General features: G+C 63.1%; 3 protein-coding genes across 6 annotated transcripts in view; 1 reads left to right on the plus strand and 2 right to left on the minus strand.

Moving 5' to 3' along the window:
- ABCG4 (ATP binding cassette subfamily G member 4) overlaps positions 1-26,426 on the plus strand; it is a 149,958-nt gene that overhangs the window by 100,083 nt on the left and 23,449 nt on the right. The window lies entirely within an intron of this gene.
- Positions 194-12,348, minus strand: USP2 (ubiquitin specific peptidase 2). Of its 2 annotated transcripts, XM_053996983.1 has the most exons (13): positions 12,277-12,348; positions 9,459-10,228; positions 2,729-2,779; positions 2,350-2,473; positions 1,987-2,098; positions 1,793-1,903; positions 1,577-1,641; positions 1,380-1,483; positions 1,220-1,300; positions 1,009-1,087; positions 796-903; positions 469-589; positions 194-377 (listed from the first exon to the last, which is right to left on the minus strand). In XM_053996983.1, the coding sequence occupies exons 2-13, from the start codon at positions 10,170-10,172 to the stop codon at positions 290-292; spliced, it is 1,758 nt and encodes a 585-aa protein (XP_053852958.1). In that variant the 5' UTR covers positions 10,173-10,228; positions 12,277-12,348; the 3' UTR covers positions 194-289. The 2 variants fall into 2 exon arrangements, with proteins under 2 accessions (XP_053852958.1, XP_053852959.1); XM_053996984.1 differs by lacking the exons at positions 9,459-10,228; positions 12,277-12,348 and adding an exon at positions 5,298-5,558.
- Positions 15,325-20,778, minus strand: THY1 (Thy-1 cell surface antigen). Of its 2 annotated transcripts, XR_008440366.1 has the most exons (5): positions 20,533-20,614; positions 18,248-18,329; positions 17,808-18,143; positions 16,750-17,260; positions 15,325-16,386 (listed from the first exon to the last, which is right to left on the minus strand). XR_008440366.1 is itself a non-coding variant. In XM_053996990.1 (4 exons), the coding sequence occupies exons 2-4, from the start codon at positions 18,282-18,284 to the stop codon at positions 17,148-17,150; spliced, it is 486 nt and encodes a 161-aa protein (XP_053852965.1). In that variant the 5' UTR covers positions 18,285-18,329; positions 20,533-20,778; the 3' UTR covers positions 15,325-17,147. The 2 variants fall into 2 exon arrangements, 1 of the variants encoding a protein (XP_053852965.1); XM_053996990.1 differs by having other exon boundaries at positions 15,325-17,260; positions 20,533-20,778.

Genomic DNA, 26,426 nt, shown 5'->3' on the forward strand with positions numbered 1-26,426 from the left:
AAAAAAAAAAAGAAAGAAAAAGAAACTAAAACCCCGAGGTAAAAACCTAATGCCAGCAATCAGAAGGCGCCTGAGCTGCCTGAGCCCTGTCCTGTCACGAGTCCCTCCTCAGTTCAGAGCTGGGTGTCCTTGCCCGGGCTCTGCTCCTGGCTGTCCCAGCCTCCCTCTGCAGCCACCTCGGGGGTGTCTCCTCTTCGCCTCCCCCTTGCTCTGGGGGCGCAGAACGCTGAACCCTGGCGGGGCCGGCTCTGAGGGGTGGCACAGGGCCTCCCCAGGGAGGCAGGGCTGGCTACATGCGGGAGGACGGGCTGGCCAGCTCGTAGAAGAGCAGGTAGGCATCGCTGCTGCGCACGTGGCTCGAGGACATGGGGGTGACGCTGCAGAGAGGAGAAGGGGAGAGCTGTGAGCAGCGGGGACGGGATGCCCTGAGCAGGGGCTCCCTGCTCGCTTGTCCCACCCCAGGCTCACCGGGAGTCGTTGAAGCTGTGCCACTCGCTGGACACAGGGCTCTTGCAGTAGGCTGTGTAGTGTCCCCCCATGGTGGTGCCCGAGTGGTTGGAGACGGCGTAGAGGTTGTAAACGGCGTGGTCTGTGGGGAGCAGGGGTGCTGCTCAGCCCTGCTGCCCCACAAAGTGCCAGCACAGTGCCCCCCACCGTGCCAGCGGCTCCAGCAGCCTGGATTCCGTGCCTCCCACCCCTCACGCCTCTGCCCCCCACCCGCTGGGGACACCAGGAGCCCAGGAGGCCCCAGGAGCTCAGGGCTGGGATTAGAGGCAGGCAGGGGCTGGGACTCACTGCAGCTCTGCGAGGCGAATTCCCGGAGGTCCAGGTCCTTCAGCGGGAAGTTGACGAAGGTGGTGAGTTTGCTGCTTCGTATCCTGGCCTCGGAGAAGCGCTTCAGGTCTGGAGGGTCACGTCAAGGAGCCAAAGGGACAAAGGAGAGCCTGCAATAACCCATCTCTGCCCCCCACAACAGCCCCTGTCCCCATCCCTCTGCCCCAAGGATACGAAGCACCAGGATCTTGGGGAACTTCTGGATGCTGAATTTTTTTGTGCACCTTGTCCTGGCTTTGCAGCGACAACACGTCTGTGGGAGAAAACAGCACAAGCAGGAGGGTGAGGGCACTGCCCACAGTCCTGGCAGCACAAGCACAGAGGGGAAGGGGCCCAGCCTGCCCCAGGGAGCCCCCCTGCCCCAAGGAGCCCCCCTGCCCCGTACCGGTTTCTCGTCCCCATCCAGCACGTCCTCTTTGGTGAAGAGCCGGAGGCAATCCATGAGCGTCACCTCCCCGTAGCCTTTCTGTGGGAGTACAGTGCTGGTTAGGGACAGGGGGTGTGGGACAAGCGGCGTGGGACGGGGATTGTTGAGGCTCCCTCACCTTGGGGATGGGCAGGGACAGGTCCCAGAAGGGGTCGAAGGCTGTGGAGCAGTAGCCACACTCGCTGCAGGTCAGAGAGCTCTTCAGCTGCCCAACGAAGAGGTCTGGTGGGGTGGGACAGAGCAGGGTGAGAGCCCTGGTTCGCTCCCAGCCCAGCCCAGCCCAGCCCTGTCCTCCCTTCCCCCAGCCCTGCTCACCGCTGATGCGGCTGTCCTCCCTCTCCTGGTACCTCCTCCACATCTGCCGGCTCTTCTCGTCGTCACTGCAAGGATGGGGACACAGCAGGGCACTGAGCATGGCCTGGGGGACACCAGCCCCGCCACCCAGCTCAGAGGGACCCGTGAGGTCACTGTGCCTGGGCTGGCCTTGCGGGCAGCCAACTCTTCTGGGGCTTGTGCGGTGCCAGCACTTACGGGAGGTGATCCAGGGTGTCGGTGCTGGCCCGGGGCCGCACCAGCACACGGTTCACCTCGCTGTGCAGCCCGTCCAGCAGGAACCGCAGGAACTCCTGAGCATCCTGCTGGCTGCAAGACACGGGGCATGGCCGGTGAGAGGCTGCAGGGGGCTCAGCTCCCCCCACCAGCCTGCAGCCACCCCCCTCCCTCACTTGTAGCCGACGAAGCGTGGGGCGTATCTCTGGATCTGCGTCTTGAACTCGGACGGGCTCACACTCTCGTTGGGGGACGAGGTCCAGAGCAGCTGAATCAGCTTTGCAAACTCTGCAGGCAGAGAGGCAGGTCAGCAGCGGAGGTGGCACGGCCATGCCCCCGTGGGGACAGCTCAGGGCCACACTCTGGGGTCTCAGGGCCTGATCCTCCACTGGCTGGGCAGCCCAAGGAGGAGCATCGAGCTCTGGGTGGGGTTCCCGCAGGGTGTGGGGTGTCGCAGGGATGTGCTGCAGGAATTGCTGCAGGAATTGCTGCAGGGAAGCCCCTGCAGTTACCTGACACGAGCGCCGGCCACGAGTTACCTGACATGAGCGCCGTGCGCATGCGGCTGTTGTTGTTGAGGTCCCGCAGGTACTGGTTCTGCAGGCAGTAATCCCGCAGCTCCTTGGTGTTGCTCAGGCACTGCAGGATGGAGTTCATGAAGCACTGGGGGAGGCAGAAGAGAAAACCATGGCAACGGGAAGCAGAGGGAGGCAGGCCGCGGCAGGGGGACACCTGGGCCGGGCGGGCGCAGGACGGGGATGAAGCGGGGGAAGCTCTTCCTCAGGCAGCCCCGTGGGGAGAGGGGCGCAGGGAGCTGCCAGGGGGAGGGTGGGGTGTTGGGGGCGAGGTGAAGGGACAGGGCTCCCCCTGCCCCACAGATGTGCCCGGCGCGAGCCACAGGCCTGGGGTCACACTCACCGTGTTGCCGAGGTTCCGCAGGCCGGTCAGCCCCTGCACAGCCTTGGAGCTCTGCAGAGAGAGGGAGCAGTGCTGGGAGGGTGGCGGGCTGGCCATGCCTGTGGGCAGCCCAGCGAGGCCATGGTGCCACAGAGCTGCCCATGGCGCAGACCCTCAGGTGCGAGGAGAGGCCCCATCCCGCTGTGACATCATGGGCAGAGCCAGCACCGAGCAGCTCTCCGGGCCAAGGGCCTGGTGACAAACCATGGCTGGCCTGCCCCGTCCCGCTGGCCCAGGACTACGCACAGGGCTCAAAGTTCTCCCTGCCTGGCAATGCTTTTGCCCCATGCCCTGGATTGCAGGTCAGGCCGGCAGCCCAGGCTGCCTCCCCTGGGGACACTGAGGCATGGCAGTGCCCTGTGCCTGCCCCACGCTGCAGGAGGAGCACCGTGCCCTGTCACTGCCCGCCTGCTTCACGCCAGGTGTCCATCCCCTCCAGGACACCCTGCACAAGGGCAGCCCAGACTTTGGCACAGCTGTCTTGCAGGATAAAGTCCACCTGGGAAAGTGCAAGCCCAGCCCTGTGACAGCCAGCCCGGGGAACAGGGCTGTGTGCCCAGTGGTGCCTCCCCGGCCGCTCGCTGCCCTGGCTGTGCTGCACCTGTGCCATGGGGTGGCAATTCCAGGTGCTCCGGGTGCTCCCTCAGCCGGGAAAAGCAACGATGGGCATGGGCAGCTGGAGGCAGGGAACCATCATCCCTCTTTGCTGGAGAGACTGAGAGCACAGAGGGGTTTGGGGGTGCCACCACCCCTCTCCCAGCATGCAGGACAGGATGCTGGTGGGGGGCACTGGCGGGAGCCCAGGGGTCCTGCTCCCAGCCCTGCATAGGGGAGCAGCAGGATGAGCCTCCCCCGAGCAGGGTGAGGGTCTGGCAGGGCCTGCAGGGACACTCTGCTGATGGTGCTCCCCCAGATGCCCAGGATTTAAGGATCCTTAGGCAAATGCCCCAGCTGCCCACCTGAGGCTTGAGGAGGAGGAGAGGAGGCGAGAGGAGGGGAGGGGGCCCAGCAGCTCCGAAATAGCAGCAGCTGGTGTGTGTGTGGGAGGTGCTGAGCACCCAGCCCTGACAGCAGCCCAAAATAACCCAGATCCAGTTACACGTGCTCCTTAGCGACGGCGCAGGCATCACCCACCGCGGCAGGGACGGGCACCAGCGGGGACCCGGCCGCCCTGCGTGGGCACACGTGGCTCTGCCGGACTGACCAGCTGCCCTCTGTGCCATCGGGTGCCCCCGTAGTGCTCAGAGCGCAGGGGTGTCCCCAGGTATGGCTGCCCATGGCTGTCAGTGCCGGGGGGTCACTGTCCAAAAGTGCCAGGTGCCTTCTTGGGCTGGGGGCAGGCTCGGTTGGACACAGGGGGCCAGCAGGATGTGACAGGTCAGTGCCATGCCATGGCTGGAGGAGCTGGCCTGGCTCTGGTCCCTGAGCAGATGGCGGCAGGAGACGTGGGCCTGTGTCCCAGCAGCCTACATCCATCCCTTGGAGGATCTGAACCCCAAGGCCCTGCTCGTGTCCCCACCACTACCCCAGGGAAGGTCACGGTGCTGGGGGGAGCAGCAACCCCCGGGAGCTGCCCCAGTGTGCCCCAGCCATCCCCACCAGGACGTGCTTGTCCAGTTGCCCTGGTTGAGCAGCTCCCGCCGTGTGCCAGCAGGGACCGGCCAGTCCTGCCCATGTGGGTGCAAACCTCCCCACAGATCCTGCATTCCCCCACAGCCAGGTGCCAGGCTGTCCTCCCAGAGCCTGGAACAACCCCAGGGGAGGGCTGGGGCTGAGGACGGGGTGTCAGGTGCTCCCCAAGCCTGGCACAAGCCCTGTGTGCACCGAGGTGTTATTTCCCCCTCTGGATTTCCCTCCCCTGGGTGACTCAACTCCAGCTAATCCCCCTCTCCCGTTCAGGGCTTTATCTAGGACACGACATGCTCAGAGGCGGTGAAGGAGAGCTGGCTCACGCGGCGCGGCTGGGGACTCCCCGAGGCTGCACCGCAGGACGGGGACAAGGGACAGCTGATGGGGACAAGGGACAAGATCCTGACCGTCCTGCCCCATCCAGGTCCACATGCCAGGAGCCTGTTGGGGCAGAGGGAGAACCAGAGCAGCCAGACTTACATAAGTGCTCAGACCTTGCCCTCCTTGCCCCTTGCTCTGCCATCCCTGCAGGAGAGATCTGTCCTGGCACTGTGGCTCTGGGGACAGCCAAGTTCGCTCCGATGGCACTGCCAAGGGGCTCAGCGTGGCCAGCAGACCCTTCCTCGTGGTGGGACACGGGGACCTGGCCAAGGTCACCGCAAGGGCAGGGCTGGGAGAGGAACCCAGGTGTCCTGACACGTGCAGTTCACCTGCTCCCTGCCACCCTTTGGGACACCGGGACACGCCATCCCCACGGGCCGCTGGGAGGGCACCCGCCCCCAGGCACCCCATCCTCGGGCACGGGGGATGGCACAGGGCACTCCACGCTCCCCAGGGCGGGCAGGGGCTGCCCCCTTCTCTGCCCCCAAGCCAGGGGATGGGGGCTGCGGGCATCTCGTACCTTGGTCTTGTTGAGGACGAGCCCGACGAAGGTGGAGACCAGCAGGGACCCTGGCATGGAGCTGCGGGGCCGCAGGTCCTTGTGAAGGTCGGGGAGCGCGGGGGGCTCCTCGGGCAGCGTCACCGTGTAGGAGTCCCTCATGGTGGCCCCGGCGGGCACCGCAGGACGGCGGGGAGCAGCCGCGGGCAGCGGGGTGCCAGGGGACACCGGCCGGGCTGCCCTCGCCCGGGGCCGGCTGCAGCCGGGGGCGCGGGGTCAGGCGCGGAGCCCCCCGTGCTGGGCGTGCGGGGCCGGAGCCGGTGCCGGCTGCGGGGCTGACGGCACCTGAGCGGCTCTGACATCAAATGGGTGGAGAGGCGGCAGCCGGGCTCGGTGACGGCTCGGTGACGGCTCGGTGACGGCCAGCCCCCGCGCACCGCGTGGTACAGCGCGCCGGGAGCCAGGGGGGCCCGCGAGGGGCGGCTCTGCCCCGCGGACACGCTCCGGAACACGCCCCGGGCTCCGCGGGCTGCGGGGGGCTGCGGTGCCCCCTCGGCATCTCTCACCCCGCGCACCGCGGGGGCAACGGGGAACTGGGGAGAGGCGGCAGCCGGAGGAGCGCCTGCCCCCCCAGTGCTCCCCCCGTGCTCGCAGCTCGGCGTGCCCAGGGCTGGTGGCCCTGGCTGTCCGGCCCCGGGCACGTTGTGCTCCGGGCAGGCACTAGGCAGGGAGCGGGGCTCCCCAGCTGGGGGTTACTCGCCGAAATTGCCTTGGTAAAAGTGGGGCAGTCCCACAGCATGCGGGTGCAGGGGGTGCCTGTATCCAGAGAGGGGCTGCGGGCTGCCGGACAGGGTTGTGGGGCTCCCGGCCATGTGTCTTTCCTGCAGCGCCAATGCCAGGTTCCCAGGCAGTGACATTTTGGAGGAACCCCCCCTCTTTGGGGGATGCATTAGCACTGAGCTCAGAGGGTATTTCAGTGCCTTTCGCTGGGGAAAAAACTCCCAGCAATTCCTACGTGGAGCAAAGACCCCACCTGGTGTCTTCCCTCGGTAAACTGAGGCATGGCACGGGCAGGGCTCCAGCTCTTCTCCTGCAGCAAGGGCAGATGCAGAGACTGGCAGGGAGCCCGGGTGTCCTGCGTCCTAGTCCTGCGTCTCCCGCTGCTTCACCCCTCTGACCGCGGCAGGACGAGCGCCGGAGCCCTGCGCCTGCCGTGCGTGCCCAGGTGTTTCTCTGCCTGCTCAGGGAAATTTCCATGGGCAGCCAGGGCAGGCAGAGCGGTTGGGCTGCTCTGACAGAGCCACAGCCTCCAACCTCACTAAGAGGGCTTTAAGCAGAGCCTCCTTTCCTCCTCTGGAGCCCCCAAAACATCCCCATCCAGAGGCAGAGGCTGCTGAATCCTGGTGGCTGCAGATGCAGCCTCCCTGTCGAGCGGAGCTCGGCACAGCCAGCGGAGGGGCTGGCTGGGGACGGAGGGAGGGGAGGGAGGAAGGGAGGGAGACTATTTTTGGCACCAGCAAAAATATCTGAGGAGGCATCTTGCAGCGTTATTCATCTGCAGGGCTCTTTTGCATCACAACAGGAGGGCTGTCGTAAGCGGGGCCTGCGCGTGCTCACACGTGTGTACATGTACACACCCCGCGCTGTGTACGGCGTACACACACGGGGACACGGTGTGCACACACACCCCACTGCCCTCCTGCAGCCTGCCTGGGTGCCCTGCCATGGCACCAGGCTGCGGCACAGCTCCCCAAAATCCAGGGCTCCTGCCACCCTTCCCGGCAGCGTGGGTGGTACCGCGGGGGCAGGATGGGCACTGCCAGCCCCGAGCGCTGTGCAGGGAGCCGGGGCAGCTCTCCCCGTGGGGATGCACCGTGCTGGCCCAGCCGGTTCCATGGCAAGAGGGCGGTTCAGCCACATCCCGTGTTGAACCTCGTGCCCCGGTGACACCGAGCGCCCCGGGCCAAGGAGCGAATTCCCCTCCAGCCAGAGAGCAGCGCGCAGGCTCCGAGGGCGAGGCTGGAGCGGGAGAGAGAAGGGGACACCCGGTGGGATGGCAGGTCCCTGCCCTCAGCTGCCACCTCTGCAGTGGTGACCTTCTGCCATGGGCAGAGGTTGCCACAGGCCCGGTTGGCACGGCGGCGGCAGGCAGGGCCAGCCAGCACTGGCTGCGGGCCAGGGACGTCAGCTGCTCAGGATGGAACTGCGGAGAGCTGCCGGCGGTTTTGTGGGTGGCCCTGGCCTTCTGACCCTATGTACACCCGGGGTGGTTAATGGGCCGGCACAGCTCCAGTCCTGCCCCTCGCCAGACTGCCCTTCCCAGGAGCCAGCACAGCCCTGCAGCTCCGCAGGCACAACCCCCCTCTGACACCGCACCTTCACACACCTCCCTTTGCCCACGGGGTGGTAAACTGAGGCACGAAGTGATGGTGACAGTAGGGACACATGGAGACACCCTCACTCCTGGCTGCAAACCCCTCAGGATGGCGGTTTCTGTGGCACAGAGGCGGGAGGCGGCGATGGAAAAAGGGATGGGAGGAGGCGTGGGGCCAGCCCCGCTGTCGCCTGGCTGCGTCAGGAGCGGGCGCTGCTGACACTGCCCTCGGGGCTGGGCAATGGGGCAGAACCGATGGCAGCTCCGGGGCTGCAGCCTGCGCTTGTTTCCGGCACCTGGCACGGCCGCAGGCACCCAAGTCTGGTTTACGATCGGGACATTTGCTTCCCGGCTTGGGAAAGGGAGGGAATAAACCACAGCAGTGGAAAATAGCGGGTGTGCCCATCAAAGCACCAAGGAAACCTAAGCCAGTGTCACTGACCTGGCCTGCCCCGGCATGGGTGTCTGTCCCAGTGCCCTTTGCCACCTTTGCCACCCATCAGCCCGGGCTGTGTTCACGTGCAGATTGTGGGCTGGGACTGGCACAGTCCCTGCTGCCCCACAGGCACCCCATGGGAGCAGGCTGGCACCCCACACAGCAGTGTGTGGGCACACCGGGTGGGGACCCTGCAGTGGCAGTGTCGGCTTTAGCGAGAGCCAGTGGCTGCAGCAGCTGCTGGATCCCCCCTTGGTGCCCCCCAGCAGGGCCTGGTGTGGGAGGGGGAAGCAGGAATTCCCTTCCACAGCACTGATCCTCCACTCCCCTGACTCCCCAGCCTGCTCCCTCACCCCAGGACTGGGGGCCAGGCATGAGGCAGGTGGGCACAGAGGGTCCCACACCACGGCAGGGCACTGCTGAAGGTGGTTCTGTGGGGGAAGGCACTGGGGAAGGGGCACAGGGAGGGGTGTGGGGGCACAGGCTTCAAAGGGAAAAATTGCTGGGGAATTCTTTTCTGCTTCCCTGCGAGCAGGACAGGACTTCTCCTCGTGGTTTGGCGGATGGCAGTGGGACAGAGACGCAGGGAAGCAAAGGGCAGGTCAGACCATGGGGGAATGGAGGGTGACTGGAAAGACAGCGGGAGACAATGCAGGCAGAGCCTGGCCAGATCTTGGAAGGAAACCTGAGTGGAAAATTACCAGGCTGCTCCCCTGCACGGGCTGCGTGTGCGCTGCCTGCTCCCGGCCCGGGCTGGGGCTCTGGGGACGCTGCAGCACCGACGGGGACGTGGGGCAGTGAGCACCTGCCACCACGTGTGGTGCTGCCCATGGGGAACCCCCTGCTGCCACACAGGCTGGGGCACAGGGCCCCAAACTGGCAGCAGTGGATGGTGCCAAGGAATTGGCATCGCTGGGCACCGAGTCACTGTGGCAGAGCCAGCACCAGCCAAACCAGCTGTCCCAGCAGGATGAGTGCCCAGCCTGCTCGTGTCACCTTCCCTATCTGGGATGAGGCAGCAGGAAATCCTTGTCAGCCCCACATGGGGCCGGAGCCATCACCTGCTGTCACATGCAGCAGGCACAATCCTGGGCACAGGCTGATCCTGCCTCCTTGGGGAGCGTGCCCTGCGAGCACAGCCCCTCAGAGGACACCCGCCCGCCCGCACACGGCTGCCTCAGCAGCTCCAGCCGGGACTGCTGCACCAGCAAGGGCATCTCAGAGGGTCACACACAGAAACTGAGGCACGGAGCAGCACAGCCAGGCTCCCAGGCAGAGTGCGGGGGCCTCGGGCTCCTCAGCTCACCACAGGCACAGCCCACATCCCCCCCAAGCACAGCTCTGTCCCCCACCCCCGGGCAGCCCCGCGTACCGTGGGGTCCTGGGTGGCCACGTCGCAGCGCTCATCGCTCCTCTCGCAGGGCTGGCTGGCACAGCGGGTGCCCGACGGTGGCAGGGTGGCCTGAGAGGGGCTGAGGTGGCCGGTGGAGAGACTGCCGGGGTGGCTTTTCCTCCCGTAGCTCTCCAGGTAGCCACGGACATAGTCGGAGTGAGTGGCAGCCTGGTAGAGGCCCTGCAGGTTGCCGAGCTCCGGCCGGCCGCGGGTGCTGAGCGCGCCGGCCGCGGGCAGGTAGGCGCTGTCTGAGGTGTGCAGCCCCGAGAACTCCCGCGCCAGGTCCGAGTGGCTGATGGATTTGTGGCGGCTGAGGGGCGCTGCGGAGGGCAGGTAGCCCGTGGGGCTGCCGGGGGCGCCGGTGAAGGTGTAGCAGGCACCCGCGCTGAGCCCGGCGCCGGGCGGCCGCGGCTGCGTGCGGATGTACGAGGGGCTCAGGCGGATGCTGGGGTCGGGGTACAGCCGGCCGCTGTCATAGCCACCGGTGGGGGACAGCCCCCCAGCGTGGTGGTAGCGGGGGGAGGGCAGGTAGCTGGCTTTGAAGCCGATTTTGTCGCTGTCTGCGTAGGCGGTGGACAGGGAGGATCCATAGGAGCTGTAGGAGCTGTAGCCGCTGGGCACTTTGCTGTAGGTGCTCTCGGCGTAGCGGGAGGAGTCCACGTATCGCTTCAGGGTGGAGGAGAGCTGGGACATGCTGCAGGCTGGGGCTCAGCAGGCTGGGGCTCAGCAGGCTGTCCCGGAGGCATCGGCTGCAAGGAAGAGCCCAGGGATCAGTTCCACAGGCCCTGGTCAGCACAACAGGGCACCCACCAGCTCCCACCCAGCAGCTCCTGCCTCCCCTGGAGATCCTGGGAGACAGAGGCCATCCAGGGGCTGTTGGTGACAGTGTGGCCATGGCTCCTGCCACCTTCCAGCCTTCCTGGAGAGCCTGGGACAGCAGGACCCGTCTGGCACTGCCACCCCCATGCCCCCGGGTACCTCATACCACAGAAGGGAGCCCCAGGACACAGCCACAGGCATCCAGCATCCCTAGAGACACCAAGGAGGCAGCAGTCACCTCTGCCCCAGCCCTGGCATCCCTGCCACACCGTCCTGTGGCTGTCCCACTCTTGGGGCTGGAGATCTATCCCCAGTGCCTTCTCCAGGTGGGAGGCAGTGCCTGGTCACAGGATGATGCTCAGGCCCAGCTCTGGCTGAGACAGGCAGGTGGGATGGGCCGATCCAGCCAGCCCAGCACCTTCCCCTGGTTACTCACAGGGAGCGCTGGCACTTCAGTGAGAGGGAAACTGAGGCAAGGTCAGCATCTGAGCAGCTTTCCTGTCTCCCTGCCATGGCTGTGCCCCGTGTGCCCCCATCAGTAACTCAAGCCCGGAGTCCTCCTGGTGAGGTGGCAGCCGTGCCCCTGCCAGCGGGGCAGAGCCAGCACTCGGTCCCCACAGAGAGCTGGTGGCTCCCGCACAGGGCAGGAGAGGAGCACACAGAGACAGGGACAGAGGCCCCCAGAGCACACACAGAGCCAACCCGGAGCAGGGACAGGGCAGCGTGGCAGCCAGCAGTCCCCAAACACGGGCTGTCAGGAGCTGCGGGAGAGTTTGCCCTCAGTGCCCATGCTGGCAGCTGATGGCTGGATCCCTACCTGTGCTGGGGCTGTGGGTGGCACTGGGGCAGGCAGGCAGGACCCAGCCGAGCTCCTCTGCCCCGGCGCTGCTGGTGCTCAGCTCCCGGGGTGACTGGTGTCCCTTCCCTGGCAGGACAGTGGCTCATGTGGCTCCGAGAGTCTCCAGTCACCCGGGAGATGACCCTGATTCAAAGGCTTTTCCCAGCCCAGCCGGGGCGGGCTCTGGCCCCGCTCCAAGCCGGGAGGTGCCGGAGCCTGTGCCTGGCCCGTCCCTTGCAGCATCGAGGGTGCACCCGGGCTTGGGGACGGGCGCTGGATCGCGGCACGAGGAGCCACCGCGGGTCACTGCCTGCCTGGCCCTGCGGGGACACAGCCTCCTGCTCAGAGCCCCGCAGGCTCAGCGTGGAAACGCCCCGGGAATGCTTCTAGGAGGGGGCGGTGAGAGACAGCAGCCAGCCCCCGTGGGCTCCTGGCGGGCAGCCTGGCTTTGAAGGCAGCCGGCTGCATCCCGGGCGCTGTTACTGCCCAGGGAACGGCCATCCCACCGCGGAGAGGGAAATATTTACAAGCAGCAGCGAGGTGGAGCGCACAGACCTGTTTGGGGACGGAGGCTGAAGGGTGAATAATTTGCTCCCGGGCAAGGGCGCCACAAAACACCCGGCTCTTCCCAGCCTGGCTGCGGCCGCCCTCACCAGGAGCGGGGCTCTGCCAGTCAGGGTTTGACATGGACAGTGGGGAATTTCGCTCACAGGGAGTGGGACCCCAGCCAAGAGACTGGCACTCGAGTGCCAGGATGGGAGTGACGGAGCCCCTGGGCTCCCAGAGAGCACATGCCTGGCTGCCTGCCCTGCTGGGGCACGGAGCAGCCTGGCACAGGGACTGCTCCTGCTCCCCATCCTCCTCGCCAGCAGAGATGATCTTGGCTTGGGACAGTGCCAGGACAGCCCCATGCCATCGTCCCCTGCCAGGTGCCCACGCTCTCTCCTGGCACCAGCAGCACCAGGAGAGCACCGGTTTGGGAACAGGAGGGCAGCAGGTGCTCCTGGCAGCAGGACAGGGCTCCACAGGGCAGCACCTGCCCTGGGGATGCGGAGCAGCCGGTGGAGGGATGCAGGGTCAGGAGCGGGCACCGGCCCCAGCCACGGGAGCTATCCCGTTCCTTGGGAAGAGAGGCCTTACCATGGAGGAATGTCACATCTGCCAGGCTTGCCTGTGCTTCCAAGTCCCCATGTCACATCCGAGCGGACCCCAGGGCGGCGGGAGAGCGGAGCGTGCCAGGAGCCAGAGGAGCTGAGGGGGTGTGAGAAAACCCGGGTTCCTCCCAGCGCTTCCTGGGCTGCCTGGCCCCTCCCTACCCGTCATTGTGCTGAGCTTTCCTGATGCCTGGCAAAGCCCTGGGGCCGGCACGGCTGAGTCAGGCCTCCTGCACCCTCATCATCCTCCCGGGGTGTCAGGGGAAGCTGAGGCACAGGAATGTCCGGTCTGCGCTCACGGGGCCAGGCAGGAGCGGTGCCACCACATGGGAGTGGGACACCATGGGGCTGCTCGGGGCGCTGGGGAGTCCTGCCCTGGCCCTCCCTGGGAATCTCAGCTCAAAGCGAGGAGGCAAAACCTTCACTCTGGAGGCAGAGAAGCAGAGCCCTGCTCTGTCCCCGGCTGCTGTCCTGCCCGTGCCCAGTGCAGGTGTCCCCTCTGTCCTGCCCGTGCCTGGTGGCAGCTGTCCCCGTCGGTGGCACGGAGCCCCAGAGCGGGCTCAGCTCAGCTTACACAGCGCTGGCTCCATCCAAGGTGTCACAGCACAGCTGCTTCTCGCTTACGCAGGCTCGGAGCTGTGTCCCCTGAGACAAAATGTCCCAGCCTGGAGGTTACGTGGGAGCTCTCGGGACTCTGCCGTGGTGGAGGCAGAGAGGGGACCCTGTGTGAGGCACTTTGCACACTCCAGAGTACAAATGCTTTGGGGTTGAGCTGAGCGGGGTGGGACAGCCTCCTGCCCATTCCCCAAGGGAAACAAGGCACAGAATCTCTCCAGGTATCCATTTCCCTCTAGGAAGGGTGACCCCGAGCAGCCCTGGAGGGAATGAGACACAAAATGTTTGTTCCCTGGAAGGGACTGGAGTGACACTTGTAAACAGATGGGGGCTGCAGTGCCTCTGCCACAGCCCGGCTCCTGCGTTACCCCCCAGCACTCCCACCCCCCAGAGTGACAGGCCCTGCCCAAGGTGACTCACCCAGCCGGTGCCAGCCTGGCCAGGGCCCTTCCCCTGCCAGCCCTAGGCCTGAGAACACCCCAAGCTCAGCCCCCCCCGGCCGGGGGTCACCGCCCTGGCCCCGCTCCGTGCTGCTGACCCATCCCCACCCTGCTGCAGAACCTGCTGCTCGCTGCTCCCGGGCCACCCCCCGGCAGCAAAACCCCAAACCCACGGGGGACCCTGACGTAAGACCCAGGGCATGAGTTACTGCTTTGAGGTCTGTGGGTGGCAAAAAAAAAGAAGGGACCCTCAGGCAGGAGGCTCTGCCCACGCCGGGGGACAAGGAGGGTGCCGGGGAGGGCGGCTCAAAGGCAGGATTTTGTGTGTGAACTCGGAACCTTCTCCCTGGAGAGAAACCTCTCCCCCGTGCTGTTATCCAGCTGTAGGAAGAGCGGGGCAGTTTTGTCTGTGTCCGTGTCCCCCTCCCCGGGGCGGTGTCCCCACCTGCACTCACCTGCATGTGGCGCGGGTGGCCGATGGCTGCTCAGGGCACGGCGAGGGGCGACCAGCCAGGCATTTGGTGATGCCCTCGGGGCTGATCCTGCCTCCTTGGGGAGCTTCCCCCGGCACCGGAGATGGGCGATGTGGAGATGGGCAGCAGCCGAGCCCTTCGCAGGGGACAGGACGCCCCCCGGCTCAGCCCCTCCACCCTGGGAGGGAGCGCAGTGGCCGGAGGGGGCCGAGCCCGAGGGCTGTGGGGCCACGTAAAAACACCACCGCAGAAATTCAGGGCTCAGGTTACCAGGCAGATAAATATAGTGTCTTTATCTGACCTCACAGGGCGCTGAAATGCTCCTCTCGCATTCCAGCTTGGGGAGGCTTAAAGGGGACGCGAACCCGGGGGGGGGGCTGGTGGCCCACGGCAAGGGGGTGCCGCGAGGGGAGGCTGCGGGGGCTGTGCCAGTGGTGAAGGAGGACTGAGGGTAAGCGTGAGGAACGGAGAGATTTGGGCAGGCAGGTCGAGGTCCAGGATGGAAAGGATAGAGGGAGGGTTAAGGGAGGGAGCGGTGGTGGGAACACGACTTTGGTGTGTGTGGGGCAGGGAGGCACAAAAAGGGGTGGTGGTGGCTGCCAGCAAGGTTTGGAGTAGAGCATCAGGGGGAGGGGAGGAGCTGGACTGGGTTTTGCCCCCCTTGGGGTGAGCTGTAGGGAGAAGAGCCCCCTAAACCTTCAGCAAAGGTGGGCATGGGGCAGCTGGCGTGGCGTGGCCACCCCTCGTGGGTCCACGGGGACACCGGGGCACGGCTCCGGGACGCCTGACCCGCCCAGGCTACGGCACCTGCGTGGCCGTGACTCAGCGAGCACCTGCCGAGGATAATGAGGAGGGATGTAATTAGGGTGGCATCTTCCTCCCTCCCTCCCGTCTGGCTCCAGCCCTTCAACAGGGAGGGGCGCGTCGGGGCGTCACTCTGGGAGGTGGCGCAGGGTCACCAATGGTGTTAGGGGGTGGTGGCTGGGTCCTGCTGGTGGCTCCTGGTGCCAGGGTGGCATCTTGACCCTGGGCAGGGCAGTGTATGGCTGCTCCAGAGGACACGGGAGCCCTTGGCAGCCCCCCAGGCAGCGTGTGGGCACAGGGGCTCCGGCAGGACCCTGGTGTGACGGGCACAGGAGCTTTGAGCACACCCAGCCCCGCTCCCACGGCCACTTCCATCCCTGGCAGTTCCCTCCCCAGAGGACGGATGGGCCAGGACCAGACCTGGTCCCCTGCTGTGCCTCCCTGCCACCACCGTGGGCAGTAGGTGGCCTCTGGGATGGAGCTGTGCGTTTAGGGACAGGGATGGGGACAGAGGGTCTGGGTGCAGGGGGCCACGCTCCAGGTGGGCAGGAGGGGGTTGCCCAGCCCAGCAAAGTCGAGTCTTGCCCCTCTGCCTGCTCCTCTCCCACAGACATTGGGGTGCTGGAGGCACAGGGGGGCTGTACCCCTCAGCAGGTCCCACACAGCCCTGTCCCCACTGCCACACACACGGGCACCCGTGGCTCCAACACACAACCTAGGTAGGGTTTTATTGTGCAGACAGAGGAACACTCCTGGATGGTAAGGTGGTCTTTTTTTTCTTGTTGTTGCTTTTCATAGGGTTCTTTTTTTCCTGTTTTTTTTTTTTTTTTTCCTTTTCCCTTAACAGAATTTCTTTGACGACAAGCTGTGGAAGTAACTACAAATGTTCACAAAAAAATGAGACTCGAGCCGCGTCCGCGCTCTGCCGCTGGGCTCTGCGCCTGCCCCGGCGCTCACCAGCACGCCCAGGGAGCTGGGCACAGCCAGGCCTCAGCTGGGCACAGCCTCAGCAGCACTAGACAGCAAGCAAGCAGGCAGGGATGGGCAGGGGACAGGCACGGGGGTAGGAAGCAGCTCTGGAGAGGAGCAAGGAGTGGGGAGCAGCTGCTGTGTATTGCTCTCAGCCGTGGTGGCACAGCCCGGGCTGCACGGGTGGCACAGCTGGATGCTCCTGCCTGCCTCTTCCTTTCCCTGTGCCCTCCCCTGGGTGAGGCTCCTCGGGGTCCCGTGGGCATCCGGGCAGCCCTGGGCTGGCAGATCTGAGCTGTGCTGACTATCCCTGTCCCTGGCACCATCCTGGCCTTACCGAGGTCGTGGGCTGCCCTTCGGTCCTTTGCTGCTCTTAAAGGGAGACGGGGAAATGCTGAAAGGGAGGAGGGAGAAGGGAGGGGGCTCCTCCCAGGAGCACGGTGGGATTTGAGGAAGACTGCTCTGCCTCTCCATGAGGAAGGACTGGGGTCCCCAGATGTTCCCTTCAGGAGGACAAGGTGCCGGTGCAGAGGCGTCCCTGCAGAGACCCTGGGGTCACACTCTCAGAGGGGAACGCCCTCCCCACCAGCCAGCCTTGGTGCAGCTCTGAGGGCCCTGGGGAGAGCAGTGGGGCTGTGGCTAGCTCAGAGAGGCTCTGCTTGCCTCCACTGGTGCTGGCAGCAATTCTCTCGTCACAGCTAAGGGCTGGTCCCCGGGGAGAGCGAGTGGTGTCTCTGGCTCGGGCAGCCCAAAGGTACCAGATGGTGTCTGGAGGAGGCCTCACTTCCCGCTCAGCTGTAAGAAACAGATTAGGAAAAACTTGTTGCCGAAGCACAATTACACTGAGGCCATTCCCAGGGCCCCAGAGGAGCCCTAAGGAGGCAGGGGGGGTTCATGGTGTCTCCTAGACCTGCTCCCCTCTCTCCTCCCAGCCTGCCAGGCCCAGCAGCGTCCCATGGCTCCCCATTCACTGCGTCATTTTGTGCCCTCTCCCAGCCGTGGCAGCTCACGGTGAGAGGAGCAGGGTGAGGAATCAGTCACCTGGCTGGCAGGCAGGGCAGGTGGGGACACCAAGAGCCCTGTCACCTCCAGGGGCCACGGGCACAGCACCCACCACGGGCACCCACCACACGCTCTCGCATCACCCCCCTCTCTTACCTGCCAATCCAGCTGTCTTTCCCCAGTTGAGAACAGGCAAACCCCAAGAGTTAAAGGGATGGGACAAGCGAGGCTGAGGCCTCCAGTGCTCCCAGCACAAGCAAACCAGCCAGCCTACGGAGCGGGGAGGCGCGATGGGAGAAGCAACGCTGCCTAGCAGAGCCACCATGCTTCGGAGCGGGGCGTGTGTGCGTGGGATGGTGGGCCTCGGCACGGGACGGTGGTCAGCGTTAATATACGGCTAAATAGAGATAACACAGAGAGGTTTCACGGCTTCCAGACGCTTCAGCTTCTCTTTCCAGGGGCTGCGAGGAAGGCGGGGTGGCTGGGGTGCTCGGTGTGTGCGTGCGTGTGTGTGCGAGCGCTGTGAGTGTGTGTGTGCGCGTGCGTTTCGCCTTTCACAGGGACACGAAGTCCACGGCTTGCAGGAGAGGCAGGGAAAGGAGCAGCAGCAGGAGCCACGAGGTGTTCTGGATCAAGAGGCTGAAGCCGGCGCATTTCTCCAGTTTGTCTGTGAGGAGAAGGAATGGGGAGGGAGAGAAGAGAGGCAATGAAATCCCTCGGGAACGGGGCTCAGGGCGGGCGTTCTAACGGTACTGGAACACAGCTTCTTGCCTTCGCTCTGTCACAGAAGTGCAGCACGTCCCATCCTGGCCTGTTTCCCTCCCAGTGGAGGGAATGTAGTAGCAAAGATTTTTTGGGACCCTGAGAAGCATAACCCTGACTGAGGTGACAAGTGGATGGGCACCAGGTGAGACAAAGGTCTCTGCATCTGGAGGACTGCTCCTGTGGGCTGTAGGTGTGGAGAATCCCCACTGTCCTCTCTATGGGAGGATATCTAGGCAATGTGCCCGAGGTGGGACCCAAGAGAGGCAGGAAAAGCAGTGTGAGATGGGGTAGAGTGAACCCATCTGTGGGATGAAGTGCACCTGAAGGGTCGGGACACATCTATGGATCCTCAGGGAGGATCCACAGGGAGTTGTGGTGCTCTCTGCTGGCCCTGCCAAGCCAAGGAGCAGGTGGGAAGGGCTGAGGCCAGGTGCCACCGCCTGTCTCACCTTTGATAACAGTGATGTTCTTTATCTGGTTGCCAGTGTAGTCATTGGTGGCCTTCAGCTCGCACATGTAGATGCCCTCATCGCTGGTGGTGAAGCTCTGCAGGTGGAGGCACACCAGGTTCTTGTGCATGGTGACGTTGGATCGGCTCCGGTAGATGTTCTCGGAGACTCTGATGGTGCTCTGGATGATGTGCTTCCTGTTGTCCTTGGTGATGCTGAACTCGTAGGTCAGGGGGTTGTCGGTTTTGTTCTCATAGCGACAGTCCACGCGCAGGTTCTGGCCCAGCAGGCAGGCACTCAGGTCCTTGATCATCTGGCAGTGGGCGGCCTGGAGGACTGGGAGAGGCAGGAGGGGGTTGGACAGGGAACAGCGAGCTCTGGGGGTGCCCATGCAGCCTCCAGGCTGCTCTGGGCCGAGCAGGGAGCAGGGAGGGATGTACCTGTCAGGATGACAGCGATGCCCACGGTGGGGTTCATCTCGCTGCTGAGGTGCCCGCTGGGGGCTGTCTCTGAGAGGGGAACCTGGGCAGGGGGAGAGAGAGGCAGTTAGCCAGGCCACTGCCCCAGGCTGTGGGCACTCGGTGGTGCAGGCTGCCCTTCCTGCACAGATGATGCTCTAGCGTCTGCTCCTCCTCACCAGTGTCTGATTCACTGCACAGAGCCTGGCTGGCACGGCACCCAGCTGGGCAATCAGGCACTGCATGTCTGCCCAGCATCATCTCTGCACTTCCCCAGGCAATGCCCCATCCACACTTTGTTTTCCCTGTCCAGATCTCCCCAGCAGACATTAAATGAGTGTGGCCAGACCCGCAGCAAGGCCTGCCTGTCCAGCCTCCTCCCCCTTTAGCCCCATGGCCAGCCAAGGTTCAGACAGGTGAAACCAGGCTGCACCCCAGTGCCTGCACATCTTGACCAGAGGTCTGTGGCTCACGGCGAGGGGGCTGCCAGCTGAGGGACCCTCTTTGGGGGCTGGTGGGCACCCGCCCTGCCAGTCCTCCCACAGCTCCAGCGGGTGAGCTCAGCAAGGATGAGTCATTGCAATGCAGTGAGGGAAAGGGGCCAAGAGCAGCGAGGAAGAGGGACACAGCATCTGGACAGCGAGCCAAGACTACCAAAGGATGGCACAAAGCTTCCAGGAGCTGAGCTCAGCCTGCCTGACCACGGGGTGGAAGGGGTTTGGGTGGCAGCATCCACTGTCTGGGTCCCTGCCCAGTGCCTGTCTCTCTCCAGGCTGTGTGTGTGGGTAAGGGGCCCGTGATGTGCCATCCAAACAACCAGGGCTGCTCACTGCAGCCGGCCCAATGCAGCCACAAGGAATCAATTAAAGGTTTGCAGGCTGGCCAGACAGCCGCGTGGTGAATCCAGCCGCAGACATGCGGAATGGAGGTTCAGGGTGGGGGAGCAGCGAGGCAGCCAGGCTGAAGGACACACCAAGCATCTTGCAGTCAGCCCTCCAGGCTGGCCATGTCGGGCCAGGTCCAAGAGGGGGAGCTGATAAACCAGCCCTTCGTGACTCCAGGCTGGCAGAGGGGACAACACCCCCTCAGTTTGCTCCCTCTGAGCCTGGCAAAGCATCCAGGGAAGAGCTAGGAATTGCCTGTACCACAGCCAGCTGCATTTTTCTATTTAGCAATTTTTGGGTTTTTCGTATAATGTTTTAAGAGGAAATACCAAACCCATTTGCTCACCCTGAAGCTCTGCAAAATTTCTTTATCCAGAGCCCCAAACCTTGGCCAGGAAGAAAAATTCCCTTCTCTTGATCTTCTCACTGGCAAATCAAGAGGTTGCCAATGGGGTAAATACTTGAACCTCTGGATTCCTAGAAATTGTCCTCCCGTCCCTTGCTTTGTCATTTCCCAGCACCAATCTGCTCCCTTTTGAATTCCTGGGACACTGTCTAGGTCATAGCCTGGCTTTCCTCCAGAAAATCCATGCAAAGAAGCTCCCAGAGAGGGGTTTTCCTCCCATCTATGTGCCCAAACACTCAGATTTTCTAGACTCTGGGTTGATAGCCCTTGGACCCCTCTTCTCCTGCCAGCAGTGCTGGGAGCAGAGCAAGCCAGGTAACTCTCACTCCTGCATGATCCCAGGGGTTTGGCATGGGGACAGGGCTCAGGAGGATGATGGCATTCGAGGGGCTCCAGCTCTTAGAGGGCAAAGCTCCCGGCGCAGTCCCCACCAGCTGGGGGTCACACCATGGCAGTACCTACCCCCTGTGCCCACCAGCGTGACAGGCTCAGGGTGACAAACGATCTGCGGGGATGGGGACAGGGGCGTGCAGAGCCAGGCTGGCGGGCTGAGGGGACGCAGAGCCGCAGGAGCCTGGCTGTGCCGGGGGGTGGCTGCCAGCAAACGGGGTGCACGGGGACGCGGTGCGCAGGGAAGAGCGATCGGGCGACCCTCGAGAGGGGCAGGAGGGCTCGGGGTGGGCGAGCTCCCCCCGCTGCAGCAGCGCGGCTGCGGTGCGGGCGTGCGCGCGGGCGCGCCCACCGGGAATGCCGCAGTCCCGAGCCGAGGGTGGGGGGCACCGGCAGCGGGGCGAGAAGCTGAGCCCGTCCCCTCCTCCAGCGCGCTCCGTGGGGCCGAGCATCCCCCGGGCGAGGGGCGAGATGCTCCCGGTGCCACCGGGACCCTCCCCCGCCCGCAGCCCCGCGTTGTGCCCCGAGCGCAGCGGCTGCTCCCGGCCCGGCAGCGTGCGGGGCGCTGCGGGGCGGTCGGTGCCTACCTGCGGGCGCTGTCCGGTGCTGCCCGCTGCCTTGCGGGGCTGCCGGCGCTGTCCGGGGCTGCCCGGCGGGCTGTGGGCGCGGCGCTCCCGCAGTCTGGGCAGGGCTGGGCGGGCGGACCCAGCGAATGGGGGCCGGGAGGCGTCACTGAGGCTCGGCCCCCGGCCCTGCGGCGGGGGGCGGTGCGGGGGGGCCCTGCCTCTGCGGGACTCGGACGCCCCCGCCCCGGACAAGGGGCGCGCACTGATGCGGAAGGTGCCGTTCGCCCCCGTTATGTTCCTCAGGAAGGGTGGCACATCCCCATCGCCATGGGAACATCATTTTGCGGAAGAGCTGCCAACCCTCCTCTTCCCCGACAGCGTGGGAGGTGTTTTGCTGGGAAAGGAGGATGGTTGGGAAGGGAAAAAGGAGCTTGGTGTGGGCTTTGCTGAGGAGGGGGCAGGTATCATCCTCTGCCACCAAACGAGTTCAGCTCAGGTGCTCCAAGAGGCCACTCTGCACAGGTCTCCTCCACGTGGGAAATCATTGTGGGAATGGCAGGACACTCAGCTGAATCAAAGAACCACACAATCATTTAATTTGGGAATGACCTTTAACACCATCGAGTCCAACTGCTAACCCAGCACTGCCAAATCCGCTGCTCAGCCACGGCCACAAGTGTCACATCTACAGGCTCTGTCTGTGATGTCACTAGAGACAGACCTTCAGTTTTTGCCCCAGGTCTGGTGACAATGAGGACACAGCAAGGTTTTGCTCTCCACAGGCTCCCATCAGCATGTTTGGGAAGGGGATAAGCAGAGCTGCTTCTGCACAGGCAAAATGGTTTTGGATCCAGAAAGCAGCCTGGGACAAGACCTCTTCCCTGCTCTTTGGCAAGGTCATGACAGCAGAGGAGGGCAGCACCAGGGAGCTGTTTTCCCTGGGAGTTTGGATCCCAGGTATCCCAGGAAGGCACAGAGACACACAGGATGGCCTGCCCTGCCCTCACCTCCTCCCACAGCCCTGGCTAGGCTCTGCTAAAAGGGCTGACACTGGGAAAGTTGATATAAAAGTCATGTTCTCCTCCAGCAGAACCTGATCCCAGGTGACACTCGAGTGCTGAGGTTTTGCAAGCTGGCTGTACAGGGGGTTTTGCTAATTCTACAGAAGCTTGGCTGTGGCTACTCGCTCACTGCATGGGCTGCAGGTGTGCTGGCCCAAACAGGGACAGCCCCTCAAGCTGGCCAGGGGGCCTGTGGTGCCCTAGGAGTGTTGAGCAGGGTCCCAGTGTGCTGCCATGAGGAGGGCAGAGGGCTGACAGTGGCAGTGGGGTATTGAAGACACTGTGGCAGCATGACACATCACACTGCTGGCTCAGGCTGGCAGGGCTGGCTGTGGATGGGAGGAGAGGCATGGCAAAACAACAGGGAAAGATATGGAGACTGGGAGCAGATGGATGCAAGGCAAAGAGACAGACACGAGGCACGCTGCAATGTTGTCAGGGGGGAAAAAGTTGTAAGCACAAGGTCTAGGTCCAAACGCAGCTGTGATGTGGGGCAGCCCATGTAACCATGCACACACACACACACACACACACATGTCCTTTTCACATTTCACATCTCCACAAGCTGTCTCCTCCACATCCCCACCCTGAACCGCAGCTTTCGCACAGTGAACCAGGGAATTCAAGCTCCAACGACTGGCTTCTAGAGGCATGCAGTGGCACAAGGCCCACTGCGAGAGATCTGGGCTTCCTTTCAGTCTCTGGCTGTGGAGGCAGGCATGAGTGTGCAGTTTCTGGGCAGTGCTGGCAGTCACTTGTCTGCCTAGGTACTTGCAGGAGGCTCCTTGCAGAGGTTTTCCCTCTGGATAGTCCTTTTGCTGCAGATTGCAGCCTGGCTGCTATCCCTAAACCAGAGAAAAACACCCAAGTCACTCCTAATGCAGAGGCCTCCCAGAGGAAAGGGGTGGGAGGAGAAAACCTAATAGTGACAGACCAGTGGAGAGGGGGGCAGGCAGTGTTTGCAGTGGCAGGTGTCAGTCAGGGAGACAGACAGCAAGAGGGACCAGGAGCAGCCAAACAGGCACAGTGCAGCACAGCAGTGCAGGCACCAGCAGGAGCGAGTGGATGCGGCAGGACAGACAGACCAGCAGGCAGAGGCAGGGCACAGACAGCTCTCCTGGGAGCTCAGAGCAGCCAAACTGCCCCTCGATCCTCTCTAGAGAGAAAGTCAGGGCATGTGGGGGTCCCTGGGGGGAAATTCACTGCTCCCAATAGCTCAGTAGCTGCAGGAGGCAGGCTGGGAGCAGAGGCTCTGAGGGGCACCATGACTCGGGTGTCTGGTGATGCTGCAGCAATTAAAACCTGGCCTTGCCCAAGGACATCATGCTGCAGGAGACACCCTTCTAGGAGAAAGGTGGATGCACATCCTTCCCAGGAGGAACATCTCTGCCCTGTCCTCAGCCTATCCCAAACACAGGGATTGGAGAGTCCCTTTTCCTCCTGCTCATGAATCACAGCACAGCAGCACACCCTGGGTCCTGCTCAAAACAATGCCCACGCGGCAGCCATTCGCTCCCGCACTGACAATTGCTGGGGAGAGGTGATGTAAGGGCACGGACAACAGGACCTGGGGGCAGGCGTGCTGTGGAGAGACCCCTGACACCCTCCCCAAGGCCATTGCAGCTGGGAAGTTGCAACATGGAGGAGTAGGGGAGGGCATCTGGGAATCAGTGGTGGAGCTGCAGAGATCACAGCCCAAGGAGCGACTGATGCTCACCTGCCTCACAGCTCAGCCCCTGCCCCAGAGACAGGAGGGCTGCAAAGGGTTTGTTCCTCGCTGCACTAAGCCAAACCCAGGCCCTTCCCACCCCACCTTTGAGAGACAAGGAAGGGAGGCTGCAGAAGAGCTGTGCCCTTGATTGGAGGGACAGAATGGCCCTCGGGAGCCCAGCAAGGCCCCACAGATGCTAAATGTAGCACGGCCCAGATATGAGGCCCCTGGGATTTGTGGCAGTGCTGCACAGAACAGGGGTGGAGGAGACTGTGCTCCCCTGCTTCCTGCAGGCAGCCTAGAGCCACGGAAAACAGGGGCAGGCAGGACTCCTGCTGCAGCACTGCCTGGGGTCACATCAGCCTGGCAAAGGAGATAGCTGGCACAGAGCCCCAGCCTTGGTAGCCTGTACCTGCTTTGTGCCTGTGTCCTGCATAAAGAGAAGCCCCAGAGAGTGAAGATCTCCAACAGTGATCAGGGCTAGGGAGTGCCTGTGAGCAATCAGCTCCAGCCTTGCACTGACACACTTGCCAGCAGGAACATCCCTCCCTTCCCTCCCTGTTTGCTGCACACTCTATCCTGGAGCTGCCTTGTACCTCCTGGCTCTGTGCTCCCAACCAGTCACAGTGTAGGATCCTCCCCAGTAAATCCTGCTTCACCTGCACTCCTGCCTTCCCAGCCTACTGCAATCCACCAGACAAGACCCAGCAGTGGACCTGTGCTGCCAAAGCAGAGCAAAGCCATTGTCCCTGCAGCCTGATATGCATCTGGAGGGGGGGGTGACTATTTCTGTCCACCTCCAGCCCAAGGCCACTAAAATCTCTTTGCAAGTCTTGGGAATCCTTGTGGGAGCCAGCCCAGCCTGGAAGAGGAGGTTGACTGAGGTAGAGAGCTCTTGGTTTGTTCCATCTGCTCTCCAGACTGAGTGGGAAGGGTGCTTGGCTGCCTGCTCCAGCCTCCTCCTCACCGCTTCCCATCGCATCCTGTTAGTTCTTGGCAGGGGCTGGGTTTTCTTGGGCTTTCTGCGCTGTGCCCTGCAAACCTGGTCTCTGCTGAGCTGCGAGGGAGACTCATCCCTGCGGGCAGGAGAGGCATCTCTGCCAGCTGAGCTGGGCAGGTCTGGCAGGTAACTCCTGGCTCAGTTTGCAGACCTATTTCTTACCTGCAGGGTCAGTGGCCACAGGACCTGTATTCCAACTCTTTGCAAGGTGCCCCATCCCACGGGCTCTTTGGAGGGGAGTGAACATGGACAGAGTTAGAATTGGGAAAAGCTGCCACTTCAGGAGGTGAAACTCCCCTCTGCCACCTGCTGAACACCTGTGACACCACCACCCTCACTCCCTTTAAAACTGTGAGTACCTGCGGGGGCTGATACAGGATGTGCAGCACTGAAAGCCCTGAGAGGGAACTGATTCCCAGATAAACCTTAAGGCCCTTTAATTTAGGGAAGCTTACTCATGTTGGAAAGGAGAAGCTGCTGGGGGTCTCCAGGATGACCCTGGATGGAAAGAGAGGTGTAGAGCACAGCACCATTTCTGCTGCCCATCCCTAGCCATGCTTCCCCCTCTCTCTCAGGAGAGACGACTAATGCAAGTTACAGAAAGTGGAAATAGCTTCCTTGATTATTCTCTTCCTATCTGCTGGGCCTTAAGTAATAGAAAATGATTACTAGCATTCCTTATTTATGAGGGAACCATTAGGACAGGGTGGTTAATTCTCACCACACAGGTTCCTAGGGATAGCACCAAAGAACCACAGGAAGCAGCTGCCTGCAGGGTCTCCCAGTGCTGGGGAGCCCCAAACTCTGGAGAGAGGCAGGTTAAATCCAGTCTACAGGTAAATCCAGTCTACAACTTCCTCCTGAGGGGCAGCACCGATCTCTGCTCTTTGATGACCAGGGACAGGAGGTGCAGGAATGGCTGGAGCTGTGCTAGGAGAGATTTAGGTTGGATATTAGGAAAAGAGAGTGGTGAGGCACTGTCCAGGCTCCCCAGGGAACGGTCAGGGCCCAAAGACTGCCCGAGCTCCAGAAGTGTTTGGACACCGCTCTCAGGGATGCACAGGGTGGGACTGTTGGAGCTGTGCTGTGGGAACTCAGTGACCCCTCCCAACTCAGGATGTTCCATGATCCCATAAATAAAGGCAGTTTTGCCCCTTTCTAGCACTGCACAGGGCTCAGTCCTACCCTGAGGCTGTCGGGAGCCCTGGCTGGGACCTGGGCAGTGCTGGCAGGGCAGCGGCTGTGGCTGCACACACAGAGCTTCCCTTGAGCAGCCACCAGCTGCTCCTGCCCTGGGGTTTGTGTCATCAGCTCCAGCGCTCCCTCCTCTCCCCATTGTTAGCAAGGACAATGGCACATGTGCAGGCCTGAGGGAGAAAGGGCTTCCCCTGCTCTGAGGAGCCCTCCTGCCCCAGCCAGAGCCGAGTGCCTGGAAGAGGAGGAGGCAGCCCCGCCTGCCCACACCCCGGGCTGTGGCTCCTCCAGGCACTCGGCCAGCCCTGCTGTTTCCCTCCTCGGCATCACCGCCCAAACACCAGCAGCCCTCCAGCCACAGCAACCTCTTCTGCTGTACATGGACACTCAGGGATTCCTCCCAGTTCGTAATGGCAAATTGTTTGGAGCAGGGGGGTATCGGAAATCAGGCGACCCCCGACTCAGGGAAGAAATGCTGATGTTTGGTTCTAGATCAGAAGGCTGAAGGACAGCTTTATTAAAACTATACTATATTCCATTAATATACTATTTAATTCTATATATTTATTTCTTACTTACCTATCTAACTCAAACTCGTGACTCTGCTGAGAGCCCGAGGCACAGCTGGATCCCACTGGTCACTGACCCCAAACAACCTTCACCAGAATCCAGCCCAGCAATCCCTGCAGGTGAACAATCTCCACACCACATTCCACATGGGCAAAACCAAGGAGCAGAGATAAAGATTGTTTTCTCTTCTCCTCTCTGTGCTTCCCCTGAGAGACAGAATTATGTCTGTCTGTCCAGAGAATGTGAATGCCACAGGGGGGGGATTTTTAAGTGCTTCCCAGGCAGCTCAACACCCATTTGCTGTCTACTCCTGCTTGGCTGGAGACCCGAAAAGTGTCTGGGCTCTCACAGCAGAGCTCGGAGCCCCAGTCCCCCATTC

Source organism: Vidua macroura, chromosome 22 (genome assembly GCF_024509145.1).
Source record: "Vidua macroura isolate BioBank_ID:100142 chromosome 22, ASM2450914v1, whole genome shotgun sequence".
NCBI lineage: Eukaryota > Metazoa > Chordata > Aves > Passeriformes > Viduidae > Vidua > Vidua macroura.